This window comes from Danaus plexippus, chromosome 17, assembly GCF_018135715.1.
Source record: "Danaus plexippus chromosome 17, MEX_DaPlex, whole genome shotgun sequence".
In the NCBI taxonomy this organism is placed as follows: Eukaryota; Metazoa; Arthropoda; class Insecta; order Lepidoptera; family Nymphalidae; genus Danaus; species Danaus plexippus.
Window position 1 is genome coordinate 2305271 of NC_083548.1, and position 16133 is coordinate 2321403.

At 32.0% G+C, this 16133-nt stretch overlaps 1 protein-coding gene across 1 annotated transcript; it reads left to right on the forward strand.

The window, feature by feature from the left end:
- Positions 1 to 12979: 12979 nt before the first annotated feature.
- LOC116771522 (enhancer of split malpha protein-like) lies at positions 12980 to 15850 on the forward strand. Its single transcript, XM_061523359.1, has one exon. The coding sequence runs from the start codon at positions 15067 to 15069 to the stop codon at positions 15538 to 15540; it is 474 nt and encodes a 157-aa protein (XP_061379343.1). The 5' UTR covers positions 12980 to 15066; the 3' UTR covers positions 15541 to 15850.
- Positions 15851 to 16133: the final 283 nt, after the last annotated feature.

Here is a 16133-nt window from a genome sequence, read left to right on the forward strand (position 1 = left end):
GATAACATTCAAACGAAATTACCTAATATAAATGTTTCTTTTTTATTTTATTTTTATTTTTTTTAATTAACAGACGATATTTGTGTACACACCTTAGTTATAAAAAAATATTGTATTCGTTTTCGATACTTCCGAGTTATACTATAATGACTGACGTGACATAATAACTACATTCATTAAGACTATTTTACAAACAAACCTAAATTTAATGATTTGCAAAATTTTAGCAACATTTCCAACATACATTAATCAAAAAAAAAGTAAAATCTAAACTGTTTGAAGTAAACTCCGCCCATCGCCGAGAGTTAACAAGAAAGTCAACGGACACCTTGAGCCAAATATTATTATCGTCACTTCCCAAACACTTCCCAGAATTAAAAGCTTTAGTAGAAACGAAACTATTTGACCAACTATAGTGGGTTACTTCGGGCGTGTTAGGGCGGAGCGCACGTTACCTAGGGCGGGAAAGTCATTCCCATCGGCTTGTTACAATTTGTATAATTAATTACAAGGGCGGACGTTTCAGACGTCATCTACCTTATGAGGCTTTATTAGAAATGGGAATAACACTCCATAATAGTACAATAGTTTATACTTAACACTCCAAACCTAAGCCTTCTTTTTTAAATACGTTTTTTTATCAACCCGAACAACCACTCTGAATTTTTCTTAATATTAATATTGTCCGGATCATTCTGTGTGATGTTATAAATTAAATTCTAAAACGCAAAATTTTGGGATAAACTGACTCTCATATAATATAAGAATTTTCTCTAAGAGACACTAATAAATTATATGTATTTCTTTGTTGTATTATAAGATGTGAATATCTAATTCTGGGACGGATTAATTTTTAAGGATAGAGTACTATATATATATATATATATAATCACTTGATATAAAAAGTGCTTTGCCTGAAACATCGTTAAAACTCTCGCTATCATTCATATACAGTAAGTAAAATATAGTACACAGTATATTAAATGTTAATCCGGATAAATTTATAACAATAACACATGTTTAATTAAATTATGATAAAGCCTTTACACCATAACGTCATATTCATAATTTTGGTAATGCCCTCACGAATCTCGTTCGAGTATTGAAAATAGAATTAAATGCATTAGTATCATACAATATTCTTACAAAATAAAAACTAACGTAACAAAGGAATCTATTTATCGTCCTTATATTATAAATGTGTAAAACCAGTTAAATAGCAAACTATCAATAGATGAATGTTTCTTTATGTTATGGTGAACCAACTTGGCCGTGATGTTTCACGCGCATTTTACTCGAAATCCCCATTCTAAGTCTATACCACAACTCTGCTAAATTATAATGATTCTTCACACTTTCAGATAAAGCTCAGATTTGATTGAAGTTTTTTTAACCATTATATAAATCATTACTATCGAAATTAATCTCTACCCTGGTGGATATAGAGTTTAATTTTAAATGTGGTTTATATCAGCAATAATTCGCTCCTGTGTCATAAGAAGGCTTTTATAAGGCAGCTAAAGGTATCCGTATTGTTGGTAATCATTGAAGCAAACACTTGTTATTTTAAGAGATCATCCACCCTTAAAGCTTTACATTGAGTTTCTATTCAATGTTAGTATAATGTAATATTTATAGCACACACTTGGAAGGCACATTCGGGGCCGACACTTTATTGTTAACAACGAAATTGTTATATGTTATGGTCATCAATCATGTTTTTTTAAACAGATTTGTTATAATTGGAAGCACAAAAAAAAAATACTAAACGCAGTATCTAGAATGTAGTCTCATAACCAGTGTTTGTGATTCACCACATCGATAAACAAAAATTCTAGTAAAAAATAATTTCTTATAAATATTCATTAATTACATTGTACATTCCGTATAATACGAAAGTCGATTTTTTTGTGTGCTATACAAAATATTTTATAAAAATATATATTAATGTCCCTGTCACGAGGATATTTAAAGGGAAAAAAAAGTTTTTTGAGAGCGAAAAACGCCTGACGTCGCGGATACTAATCTGTCAGACCCTTTGTCCAAAAAAGGTCCAACTAATATTTAGTAACCATTAAATAAATTCGTTCCAAAAAGATTTCTTTTAAAAAAATGTCCTCAGGCAAACCACTTTTAAATATTTATGCGCATATGGCTTCCGGCTATTTGGAGTGGGTTATGCTAAAAAATGTTAGAAAACTTTTTTTTTTAAGCGAAAAAAAAATATAACACAAATGGTGATTTATGATTGATATTAAGCTTGGAGATATAGATGACAGAACACGCAGCTTGAATTTAAAAAAGGTTTAATCTAAAGTTATGTATCTCCTACAGATTACAAAAGGACCTTTGCATACGAAATAACGATTAAAAAAAAAACGAAAACGAACGGCACAGGTTCATGATAAAAAAAAATTGAAGGGCCGTCTCCTAACTTTAAAATTAAACAAGAATTCAAAATTGCTTCGCGTAAAATTCCTTAAGGCCCCGCTAATTAAAGATGGCGATAAAAAAAATGTAAATAATTCATAACTGCGGGAGCTCGCAACGTTAAGTCAGGTAGCGAAATGAAATTACGAACGATTTAAAAAAGGCAGTCCATCGGATGATTAAAGAAAATGTCACAGATAATAATAGGTAGGTTATTTTGCGCAGTTTTGTACGCTGAAGCAAAATTAATTTACATAAAATCATGAATTTTTTTTCGGGCGTGTCCTACAAGTCCAAAATAGTTATTTTTTAATAAGCAAATTATTACACATGTATGCTGTGAACGTAATTGTAATATTCTATACGTAGAATATTACAGATCATACAAAAGATATAATTGTTGTAAATATAATGGAGTGGCAGGGCCGAAGCGAGGAATCGCTTATTTGCAGCCCTTTTAAGAAGTAAAACCGTGAAACAGAAACAAGACTATTGAACAACACGTAGAACGCTCAGGGACCATTCAACAACCGTAAAATAGATGCCTTCTCCAAAGTACGCTACAGTATTGTATGTTCGGTACCCTGTTAATGCCAAAACCGACAAAGAGTCCCGTAAGCTGTAAAAACAATCCTTAAAAGGCTTGGATTTCTAAACGTAATCCTTTTCAAAGTGCACCGCCATGCACGTTATATTTTCAAAACAGTAGAAAATCCTTCTCCTTCACCAATTTGCCGCCTGAATAACTTCATTCATTCATTTTTTATTTAATTGAACGCTATTTTATGGGTTTTTTATAAGACATTTTGGCGCATTGGGTTCGGAAGGTTAGAAAGATAAAATTGTATAAAGCCTGCAGAATATTTAATTATGAAATAACAACACGTGGATAAAATTAGCAGAAAGAATTTTTATATGATATGTCTAAAAATACATATAAAAAGTGATCTAGCACTGGGAATGAAAAAAGGATAGAACATAAAACGTAATAATTCATTGTTGGCAAGTAAACGTCTGACACCATTTTCTAACAATTGATGTACGGAACCTTATCCAAACAGAGCGGAACAATCGACCACGCCTACAAGTGCGTTACCGTTTAAGGAATTTCGCATCTGGACCCCACAATGCATTTCCTGTGCGGATTATTAGATACAGATCTTGTATCGCCCGGGGGTTTTATATCTGTTATTGAAGATGCTAGCGTCGGCTTCATTGATTACCGATACGTGATCTTATTTCACTATTATATAAAATGGATGTAAATAATGTATATAGCATACAAAAATCTATATTTAATCCCCAACATCTAAACGTGGGTTCTATGCAGATAAAACGTACTAATAATAATTTACAGGTTCATATTACCAATAACATAGATTGATTTTAAAGTTATTGAAGGCAATAAATTCAAATTGTCCTCATATATATTTAAGTGTATAAGCTATTTGGCTTTTTGTACCATCTCATAGTATGTCAGAGGCAGAGTCCAAAATGCATACGATAACGCATATCAATGCTTTTACAACTCAGGACCTACATCCGTCAACGAGAGCTCAGACCACTTCAACGAAGACTTAAACATCTTCACGCCCTAATTATGAAAAATAAGACATACTCCAAAATCCAAATGTTCCTTTAACACGTGCTTGTTATATATATTTTTTTGTAAACGACATTTCTGTAAATATTAATCCTGAACTAGACGAACAAAAAACGCTAATTGCTTTTTGTATAGCTTTTTGCGGGTTCATAGGTCTGGAGTGAATGTGGGCTTTGTCAAAGAAAAGTGTCAAATTACGTGGCACGAGATGATAGATAAATATTAGGGTTACCTCATTATTTCGTCTTACAAACATATTATATAACAATAAAAATGTTACCGGTTTTAAAGACTTATTAGATTAATCGTTCGATTTTTTTCCTTTAATATAAAAATATTGAAAAAATGGTTTTTATGAACACAATTTAAAGGAGCTAAACAATAAAAATAAAATAATATTAATGTGTTCCCATTTATTATTTTAAATTAAAAAGATATTATTAGTTAATAAATGTAGATTTATGTGACAGCCCTAACTGTGCAGTGATCATAATTTTTTTGGCGCGAATCCATTTTAAGTTTTTCGTAAAGATTTTGCTCAGATAAAAAAATTACGTACGTTTCTAATGGACTCTGAGGTCTTGTAAATTTTAGGGGATTAGAACCCTTATGACGTACTCATAGGATATATATTTGTATGATATATTATACGTTTAACGCACTATTAACATCAGTAAGTGATAGTTAAACTAAACGGAAAGAAGCGGTAGATAAAACGCCGACAAGTTGGAGAAATATTTCCAAAATATTTGTATGAGATGCGGCCCCCGGGCGGGCTGCGCATGCGCAATTTAAAAAATACATAAAATTATACGATCGAAAGTCACTCAAAAGAGATTATAATTAGCTATTTATTGCAAATACATATATATTACAATTTCGATATGTACAATTATATTTAACGAACCTACATGTAATTAATTTTATTTATTTTTGTATTCAATCACGGAATATGTATATTTATAAAAGCCCAACAATTCATCTAACGTTCCATATAAGTTATACTCAACGAAGCGACACATTCTAAACTCATAACAAAATAATAACAAACACAACAAATGAAAATATTTTACACAAACTCCTTTTAAGTCAGGAACATTACAAAAAATTATGAATACTTTCCTGCAAAATGGAAACCAACCGGGCGTGAATTTACATCCACAAATGAAATGATTCTGAAGGCTCTGTTCCTTTTGATAGCCGTCATTGTAACTCTACACCGTAAGATCTTATCTTCGGCTTAGACCCCATTTATAGCAGCGTCCATTATGGCTTTAGAATATAAATAATTATTATATCGATTGTGAACGTGTGTTACTTCGTTAGTTACACTTACACAGAAGATTTAATACAATCAGACAATGTATCTATGAAATGAGGTTACGTAATTTTGTAGTTATAGAGGAGATCCTATCATTTTATTGTCTCAAACATACTGATATTAATTCTATTATTTAACAATACTCACAGAATGTCTATTAAAAACTTATCATTTTTTATCATTACTGTACAGTAAATGATCCAATATGGAAGGTAGTCTAAATCTTGTATGATACAAATGAGACGACAATTTAGATGTCAAAAGTCATCTTAATTATAAAGTTTGCAAGTAAATAAACTTTTTTCTTTATTTCTATTAAACATTCACCAAAAAAAATGACATAACAATTCAATTTACAAGAACGCAATTCAAGCAAGAGATTTGTCGATAAACACGGATGTCTTGCAAATATTTGCAGGGACGTGACGATAAAGATCATAATCGCCAAATAATACTCACATTGATGTCAAGCGTAGCGTGACATTATAGAAATATATTGTGCAAAACATTTTCTATTGTTATTTATTTTAAATTTTCTTGTTTAATTATATTATTTTATATTTAATCGTGGTGGCCTGGAGGTTAAAGGCTCGCCTCTCTTACGCGAGGGCGCGGTTTCGAAACCTGGCAAGTACTCATGTGATCTTTTCCAAGTAATATATACTTTCTAAGAGTATTTAAACAGCAATGACAGACGATGAAGGAAATTTCAAATTATAAGTTTGAAATCGCCAATCCGCCTTGAGCAAGCGTGGTGATTAATGCTCTAACCTTCTCCATGTTAGAAGAGGCCTTTGCTCAGCAGTGGGCTCCGATAGGCTGATGATGATGATGATGATGATGTTTAATGAAGTCGAGTAGCGATTCATAACTATTTATTTTACATCCTCTGAATTATACGTCTAAATCCCTCTGTTTTTAGATCATTACTATATCGTGGAATAATTTATAATCATATTATTTTTTAGTTATTTTTCATCATTATATCTTCAATGCTCATTACCGTCAGGGATTTAAATTTTATGATGAGTCTATTTTATGATGCGTCTATTTTTTGTAATCATTTTATAAAATTTTATTATTATTTAGTAATTTGTTTTATATGTCGGGATAGAGTATATGCATATTTATATATTACCTAGACTTAAAGAAATACATCACAGCTGACTACTATATACATAGAAAGGGAATTCCTGGAAAAAAATCACTCGATTTCAGTATTTATATAGTAAACCAAAGAGTTTCATTTCAAAATAGTTTCAGGTATATTTTGTTAAATAAGTAAAACGATAATTTCATATTTCTATATTTTTTCTTAGATTTCATACATTTCTAATAAATGCAATACCACTTCTATATATTTAAATCTAAAATATAAATCAATTTCACATTTCGTGAACCGTCAAGTTATTAACAACTATTAACAAGCGTTATAAGAAGTGTAATATTTTTTTCTCTCGTAAATATTACAAATGAAACAATCCGAGAAACCGTCAACAAACCGGGATGATCTGATAAGTGTGATAATCATCACGGTCCTATCACTACCATCACGTGGTGTCACTAACACCAAAACTGATCTGAGATAATAGATACATCCTTAAAGAATCCATTTGTTGTCCCTAACTACATTATGAGGTTAGCTCGATTGAGATCCGCTGTTTAATCGGATTTAAAACATTTTTTACATTATTTTTTTTTACATATTCATACTTCTTCTCGTCCCTTTTAATTTATAATTAGATTAATCTTAATTAATGTTACATTATTTTTATGACACTAATTACATACAAATATCTGTCACGACACAAGCTACACATGGGACAACATCGACGGATAAATGTCAATATATCTTGTCACCAATCTTCGGAACAGCTTCGACGTTGTTAATTTATTACAAAACCCAGGAGACTGTTAACTAATCAAATTTAATTTAAGATGAATCTCTCTGTCATCGTCGATGATCAGTCTGGTGATGGATTTTCGGTTTATAAATACTCCGAGCATATTTTTCTCTTGAATTTATGAGAGATTTAATGTTTTTAATTGATTCTACAATGGTTTGCTAACAACAAAAGCATATTTATACATACATTGAGTTATAAACATTATAATATTTAAACAGTGACTTATTATAACTTATTGTTACTCCTCTCATATACATCATGTATAAAACAGGATGATACATAAATAAGCTACATTTCATAAACACGTAACACTCATTAAGATTCCGTACACGCTGTATATTGTGTTAATAAAATCTAAAGCCTATTGTTCATCTAAGAATAGTTGCATACAAATGATGTGCAGTTCATTGAAAGTAAATCCTTAAGGCATTTGTAAACAAAGCGGCGTTTGTGTCGCGCGTGCCGATCGCGATTGTATCGCTACGTGAGTTCCTACGGGGCTGCATTGTGAGGAGGAATTGCGTCATTACATACTGTATACACATTTTTATGACATACCAGTTATTTCTCTCTTTATTTTTTTTGTAATTAAATTCCAATTATTAGTGGCCAGTGACGATTATACAAGTGTCCCATTCAAAAAGGTGTAATAATATAAATTAATATCGAAATGATCTTCACAGACATCTTTTCGCCTTGTCAAAAGTCAACAGCTCGAGGAATCGAATCATCTAACACGCAAACTAAAGGGCGTATTATTTCGGTTGAAAAGGAGCAGATAAAAAAAGACCTGCGCACCCCAACCCGACTATTATCTTTGAACACCGAAGTCATTTTAGCCATAATAAGATAACATTAAGGAACGAAAAAGTCAGTGTTTCCCAAATAGAGGATATAAATCGTCAATAATTTAAATAATCGCTCTTGATTATAACGTACACAGTGAAGCGCGCTCAAAACTTTGGGAATCCCGACTCCCGTGGTGCGTCAGTGGACCTGTCGCTCTCCTCTACGGAACAGGTACAGGTTTTTTGTTTTTCGTTTTTGCGCGCGCGCACGTGTGCCCTTCCTTAATTACCGACGCATACCATAAACAGATCTTTACGCTCCCTTAAATAAATCTTCGGAGAGATTTTTTTATTCTTAGACCAGTAATATCGGGTACGGTTCAGTTGATCCTGAGGCTCGTGATAGCAATGATCGATGTTGCTGCTTTGTTTTTACAAACCGCTCTGAACTGTTATGTTCTAAGCCGTTTAATGACGAATGTTAGAAAATAGAACTGGAACATTATTGTTAATCTACTTATTTTTTTAATGTGTGTGTGTTTAAATTATCACGCAGCTCCCTTCTGTGTCTTGTATATGATACCTGACATTAGTGTAAAAGAAAAATAATCTTGTCGCCACGACACCTACATAATTGCATACATTGAGATAAATATAAGCGTTTAAATTAAAACCCATCAAGATTTTTTATATGTAATGCCTCTGACTGTCTAAGTGACATATATATAGTAAAAAAAATTAATCGTAAATAAGGAATAATGAGGGAATAATGGTATAAATACATACAGTTGAATTAATAATATCTTCCTTTTTATGGAGTCGGCATAATTCAAGTTGTGCTTGAGGCGTTATCTCAAGCAGGTCAAGCTCGGTATATAACCTCAACCTCCCTCGACGCGAGATAATCAAGCTTTATAGGGGTGTTAAGCGATATTTATTACTAAAACTCCTACACATATTTATCTTTGGGCATCTTTTTTATTCGGCAGTTTATCAGTATTATTTAGGGACGCGATAAAACGCTAAAAAGTCCTACGCATTATCTGCCATTAGTGTTGAGTTTTCGGTTTTATGTAAAGGCGGCGGCGTAAAAAATAATATTGGATAAGCTTTCCTGTTGCCGACTTTGATAAACACGCTTAATTTATAAATTGGTTTACGAGTATTTGATTAATTTTGTTAGCGCGGAGTATAAAAAATACACCCTCGGTGTTCATATTATGAAACATTTTTTTTTTATATATATAAGATATATTTTGACATTATATTAACATTGCTATATAGCAAATTAAATATTTATTATGTTTTATAAATAAATTTGATAATTAAAGTTAGAAACTTCTAATTTTGATCTATCTAAAAATACGTAAATAAACATTACATCGCCAAACAAAGTAACGTATCTGAACACACTCATTAGATAGCACGGGTCAATTTACAACAGCAATTTGGAGCTATTAAAATGAATAAGATCCAATGACGCCGATTACACATAATGAGCAGTCAAAAAAGGTGTTACACGTGAATCGTTAAACTGGTATATTATAACCTCATATAGGTTATAAGGGTATCATTAACAGGCAAAATCGGGCGGACTAAATATACCTCTTAGTGATGGTGGAAGAAAGACGTCCTTTGAGGTGAATTTTATTAAAACGTAACTTGTCATTACTTTATACATTTTTTTTTAAACATGATGTCTTTTGACTTTTCTTTTTCCCGCCCTTTTTAATGTCAAAACTATTTTTAATTATCTTTTTTTATTGTTATATATATTATTTTTCAGCGTAAAAAGTCTTCCTTAAAAGGATAATATATGAAAAATATATTTTTTTCTTTTTTAAACGTACCTACTTACAAGATTTAAGACCGAATAAATGGATGTGAAATTCTCGATCAAACCCGTGGTTATCGAAATAAAGGGGTCCAACTTTATTAATTTCAGCTCACCGTTTCACCATACATGGTAATTTTAACGCTGATTGATTACCGGTTAAAGGTTTAAACAACCCTAACAACCCTTTCCTGTTAAATATCAAACAACCCTCACCTGACGTGTTGATGCCACGATAAATATAGAAGATGCTTTGTTATAGCAAAATAGAATACGAGGCATAAAAACCCCTATAAATATTAATTATATAATAAATTTATTATCTTTAATAGCGTGATATGAAGGGATCTTGTATAGTTGATTGCTGTTGCCGATTTCTTTTAAATTTTCTTCATAATCATTTATATACTATTTTATTTAATAAGAATACAAACCTTTATGTTAGAGTGTTCTTTGTTATCTGTGTACGATTGAATATTGGTATAGTTTAAATATTGCTTAGGACATTTAGTTAGGAGCTATTATACATTACAGCAAAATAATACAATATTAGTGTTGCCAGAGTTAAGATTATGTAGAGGCTAGTTTAAAACAATATATAAAGAGAGAATTAAATCTTGTGGAAAAAACTTATCCTTTGAATAAATTCTTAGTATACCTAAATAGATAAATTTCTGCATATAGGTATTTCAATGTGGAAAAATATAAGGATATTAACGATTGTCATTAATTTGAAATTAATAAAAGAGTGCATTACTATGTTTATTAAATGTAGATTAAATATAAACACAATTAATGGAGGCTTTCAACTTAAACCTAGACTTAACTAAACTAGTATGTTAATGCTTTCGTATAATGATCATACCTTTATATAAGTTAAATTGAGTTTGACTTGTGAGGTTGAGTTAACCCTTTACACAAACACAAGTGTACAGACACTTATTAAACGACCTTCACTTTTTAGGTCGGTTAAAAACATATAGTCCTTTAATCGGAGTTAAATAAGCTATCAATGGGATCGTAATTCGGAATGTTAATAAAATTGTGTTATTTGAATAACTTAAATGGCCGATAATGCGAAATATATTAGCCGTATAGCGCAAATTGCTAACATACCTGTATATTAAATATTATTTATATACTGACTTAGTAAAGAAATTGTAATGTTCTAAATGTAAACTAAATTCTTACAACACATATATAACGTGCAATTCATTCCAAAATAACAATCAATTATTTCTCTCTTAAATCATTTTTAAATTTAATATTAAGTTAGTGACAATTTTTTTTAAAGAAATGTACCTAGGAGTAATTATTATATAGATTCTTTATATGTTATCTTGTCTTTAATCTGTTCATTAAAAATCCTCCTCATCACAGGTTTAAGGCAGAAAAACTGTTGTACATAACTAAAAAATTTAAAACGAAATGAATAGTTATGAAACTTTATTAATAATATCAGACAGAATTATAATTACAATTATAATACATATATATTTTTTACCGATCAAAGAATAACAACAATTTAATATTAAAATCTTAATAATTTAGATATATCCCATTTAAGTATACACAATACCAAAAAAAAACATTATTCAATAGTTCACCATTACATAGCATAACCACTTACAATACAAAGCCCGTTATAGTGTTGCGAGGAAAACAATATTCGTATGTAATCTTAAATAATTTTCATTAACTTCTATACAAAAGTCGTAATCTAACAGTAATAAATACCATTATGAAATACAAGCAATAAAAGAAATACAACAACAGTCATTAACGATGTAATCACTAACATCCTATTTATTTCAAATCATCTCCATATATAGAATTATCCCGCGCAAGAAAGCTATTAGAATTTTATTGGTGCTTTCAAACAGGGCGCGACGAATCCTTAATTAAAAATACTATAATAACACAAGGTTTTTACTGAATAACGCTTCTATTACGACCGGGTTGGATCAAAAATAAAGGAGATACATAACGAGGAGCGGGCTATCACCAGCCTTCCATTAAGAATCGCTATTAGTGGTGGAGATTTGGAACATAATTATAATGCGCTCATTTGTGTTGTTGGTGCGTGTAATCATGGGTTACATTAACCATTCAGAAAATTCAAGCGACAATACGCTCTGCTGTAATAAAATAAGAGTCAAACTCGTATACATAATTAACGAAAATATAGACGTAATGTCGCATCGGTGATGTAAAGATTGAAGAGCTTGATTAAATTATGATACCTATAGAAACATAGAAACATCGAAATCATCAAATAAAACATTCGATAACTTTTTTTTTTTTTTTGATATTACAACCTTAAATAAAATCTTTAACAATTTTATCTTTATATTTATATAAAAAAATACATATGAAAATAACAATAAAAAATATGAAATAGAAATTTAATACGATCATTAATATATCACAATCTAATCACATCTCTATACAAATGCAGAATCATTGGACCTTTTTTTTTTTAATCAATACAAAATAAGTTTACCTGCGATTCATTTAATTGTTCAACAACCCCAAAATTTACCGCCCCCATATTCTCTTACCCCTCACAACCAAATACAATCAGGCGTATCCATTTGTTATACAACTTGAATCTTATAACAATAGTAACAAAGTTGATTTTTTAAGTATATTATTTTCTAGCTGTGTTGATAAAATTTTCGACAATCTTATTTGGTATGTGGGTGAAGCAACAAGTGCAAAAAGAACGTTTAGGGGTGATTTATACTCGCCTTTTATCATCCTCCCCCTAATTTATTTCATCAAATTACGTAACTGAAATTCCCACACTTTAGTACAATAAGACTTCTTAAGGATTAGGTCCATCATAATTTTGTCACTATGATTAAAAATTAAATGTTAAGAGTTCCTTAACTGTAATATGAAATGAAAGTTTGATTATTATACCATAAATTACGTTCCAATACATTACGCAATACTTTAACTAAAGTTTACTTATCAAAAGCTATAACTATGGTAAGCTGCGTTTTTTTTTTGACCTAGTTTAAAATTCAATTTTTGACATGTAACACAAAAAACAAATAAGAATCCAATAAATGTTGTAAAAGGAATATATTTTATGTCTATAAATAGAATGCCATAAAAGGACAAATCAGTACCAAAAAAAAAAAACTGAATCATATATTAAATCCCCTCATCGAAAGCAACAAGTGAAATCCAACAATAACCTCCACCCCACGATCCCACGCACTTGTCACGGTATGGGGCACACACTTTTTCGCTTTTTGATATGACGCAAGTGCATCTTCTACGAAATTTATTCTATTCATTGTTCCTCTTGGTTGAGCGGTTTTTTTTTGCTTTTCTAGACGTGGGAATTACATTGGACTTGCAAAAAAACCTCCAACTTCCAATCTGTAAAAGGATAGATCATTAATTCAATTTACTTTAAAGGAATGGTCAAAGCTCTATTAATGTTCAAGTTTATAGGCAATGTTAAAAACAAACCATTATCTGTTAAGAGGTTATAAATTCTTGAGAAACTCTCTAATTGCCACTACCCAAATCATCTCATGTGATACTTTAATTGGTATAATTATAAGAAAAAAACAAATGGATTCCAAATCCCAACCCTTAAAATCTTTACTAATAATGTTAAAATGACTCTAATAGTGATTTAATTGCAGCCTCGGTCTCCACTGACCCCTTTTACACTTGTTTACATCTCCATCCCCTCGGAACCCCAAAAACGCGCTGAACCATCTAAATGGAATGTTTAATTCCAATACCCATACGATTTATTATAACAAAGCCAAACGGGATCGATCGCCCGCCTGCCATCTGTCGTCGTTCCGAATCGCGCCAAAAAAAGCTCAATGTGCGAGCAACCCTGGGAACCTAGGAACGGAGAGCATTCCCACGAACAACCCCTCAATTTTCAATAACCAAATTAGCCTTTGCGTTACCCTATTTCGGATATGAAGGAGTCGTGAATCTATTCATTTCCATAAAAAATATCCTCGGTCCCGCTCGTACGTGTCCCGTCTTGATATGTTCATCCCCCTCGAATGCACGTGTTCAGAGATGGTATATTTGAGCGTGTATCGCTTGTGTGCGAGGCTCGATTCCAGCACCTGCCGGCGCGAGCTGATCTCATTGGTCCATCGCACACTATCACCGCTACACTGATTTCTTTTAGACATAATTTTTTATGATGCGTCTTCGGACATGCATTGAAAAAACGTTACATGTTTGGACCGGTACGACTCCAAAATGTTGTGCGTAGGTGGTACTAAACCTAATCTTTGTTTTTTATATTGGAATGCTGATGTAGATACTTTGATTTGAATATTTTTATTAAATAAATTTCGATGGGGTAAAAAGTGAGTTTATGATGGGACAACCGAAGATGACTATAAGCATATCTAATGTTGTTTTTGTGGGCTTACAAAAAAAATTAACTCATAGGTCAAATAAGATTCCATTAATCATGTATAGTTGGAGTGACCCTATGTCATGAGGTGAGCAATGGCACGCGCGAGTAACCCCTGTAATTAGGGGAACGTACCCCATGACTTTGGACCCTAATGTCCATTGTCTGCCGTCATGCCACTTAGTAATGAAGTGGTAAAAGTATCAATTTTATTATTCAATATGAAGACTAACTTAGGGCGCGTGTATCACACGTGTACTGAACAGATAGACGATAATATTTAGATTAAGGAACAATATTTTGTTTATTGGATAAATAGGATAACTAATAGTATGAATTTATTGTTGACAATTGACTCTATTACAATCAAAGGGTTAGTTATGAAGAAAATAATTCACCATTTTAACGAGCTGTATTTAATATACAAAAGTATTCAATAATTTTATTTAATTAATATCATATTAATGTTGTAATCCTACTAATAATACAAATTTTCATCAAAACAAACTAACGAATCCTAACTACTTACACTTGTTATCCTGTTAATACTTAACATAACAGATATAAATGATAAAGCAGTTTCGTGTTTACAAAATGTATAATAGTCGAATAAAGCACTCCACACCCACACATGGGGTGGGGAGCTTTTCACGCATGCGCAGCTTTTGTGCCGGGGGCGGCCGGCCGGGTATAAATAGACGCGCGAACCGATCAGCCCTACATTCCCGCTTGTTAATTCACTAGCAACACACGCTCTCTCAAACTCACCAAAATGTCTTACTACGCGAATAACGAATACATCATCTCAACCAACAACTCGATCAACGAGAACAAGTACAACAGTGAGAAGATGAAAAACAGTGGTCTCAAGGCTCTACTGAAGCCATTGATGAGAATCATTAAGAAAACAACAAAACGATCTCCCGCCAAAACGATGGACACGTGCTACGAAGACGAACAGAACGCTTGTAATGAGGCTCTGGAGCGCAAGATCTACGATGAGATGGATAACTGCCAGTCCACCGCCTTCCTGGTCAATAACCAAGACAACACATTCGATCTCGTGCCAATCTCTCGTGAAGATTTCTACATCCCAGTTCACTTCGCCCGCACAGACGCTGGCACCTTCTTCTGGACAACTGTATCCAAACCTGAGGCTGACTTCGCTGACGCCCAATGTTACACGGAGTGCCAAACCGCTGAGCAACAGTACCCAGTCCTCCAAGACCGTTGGGTGCAAGCCTAAAAAGGATATAAACAACGATCAGTGTCTTCCATTGGAACCAGTGCCTTCCGACAACCGTCTGTGATGTTAGCTTTATTACTTTAGTGCCATAGTTAGGTATTACGTTAGGTTAATGTGATGACTCCAGAAAAGCTTTAATTGTATCTACGGTATTGTGATATTTTTTTTTATTGTATAAAATAATTTAGTTAGATCGATCTTATTGTGATCATAGCCAGGAGCTTTAACTAGTTGTAGTAATTTATATTATTTATGTTACATCGATGTGTATGAATCGTGAAGACGATAATAAAATATTCATTAAACATTATTTACATCTTTCACTTTGATAAACCCCGATAAATATTGAAATATACATCATATATTATAAGCGACAAATAAATGTATGTACCTACCTTACTTAAATAATGAACATCTTAGTAATTTCATTACTAAGGCCTAGTGGATTAAAATCGCTATTAAATAACGAGAAACTTTGGAATCTGATGCAGGCAAAAGTTGCTTGACAAGATACTCAATGGAGGCATGGCGCGAGCCAACCTACGTATATGTAATACATCAAACCTAAACCAATATTCCAACGTTGGCTCAAA

Excerpts from the sequence above, each read along its gene's own strand:
- LOC116771522 (XM_061523359.1), top strand. The coding sequence starts at position 15,067 with ATGTCTTACTACGCGAATAACGAATACATCATCTCAACCAACAACTCG.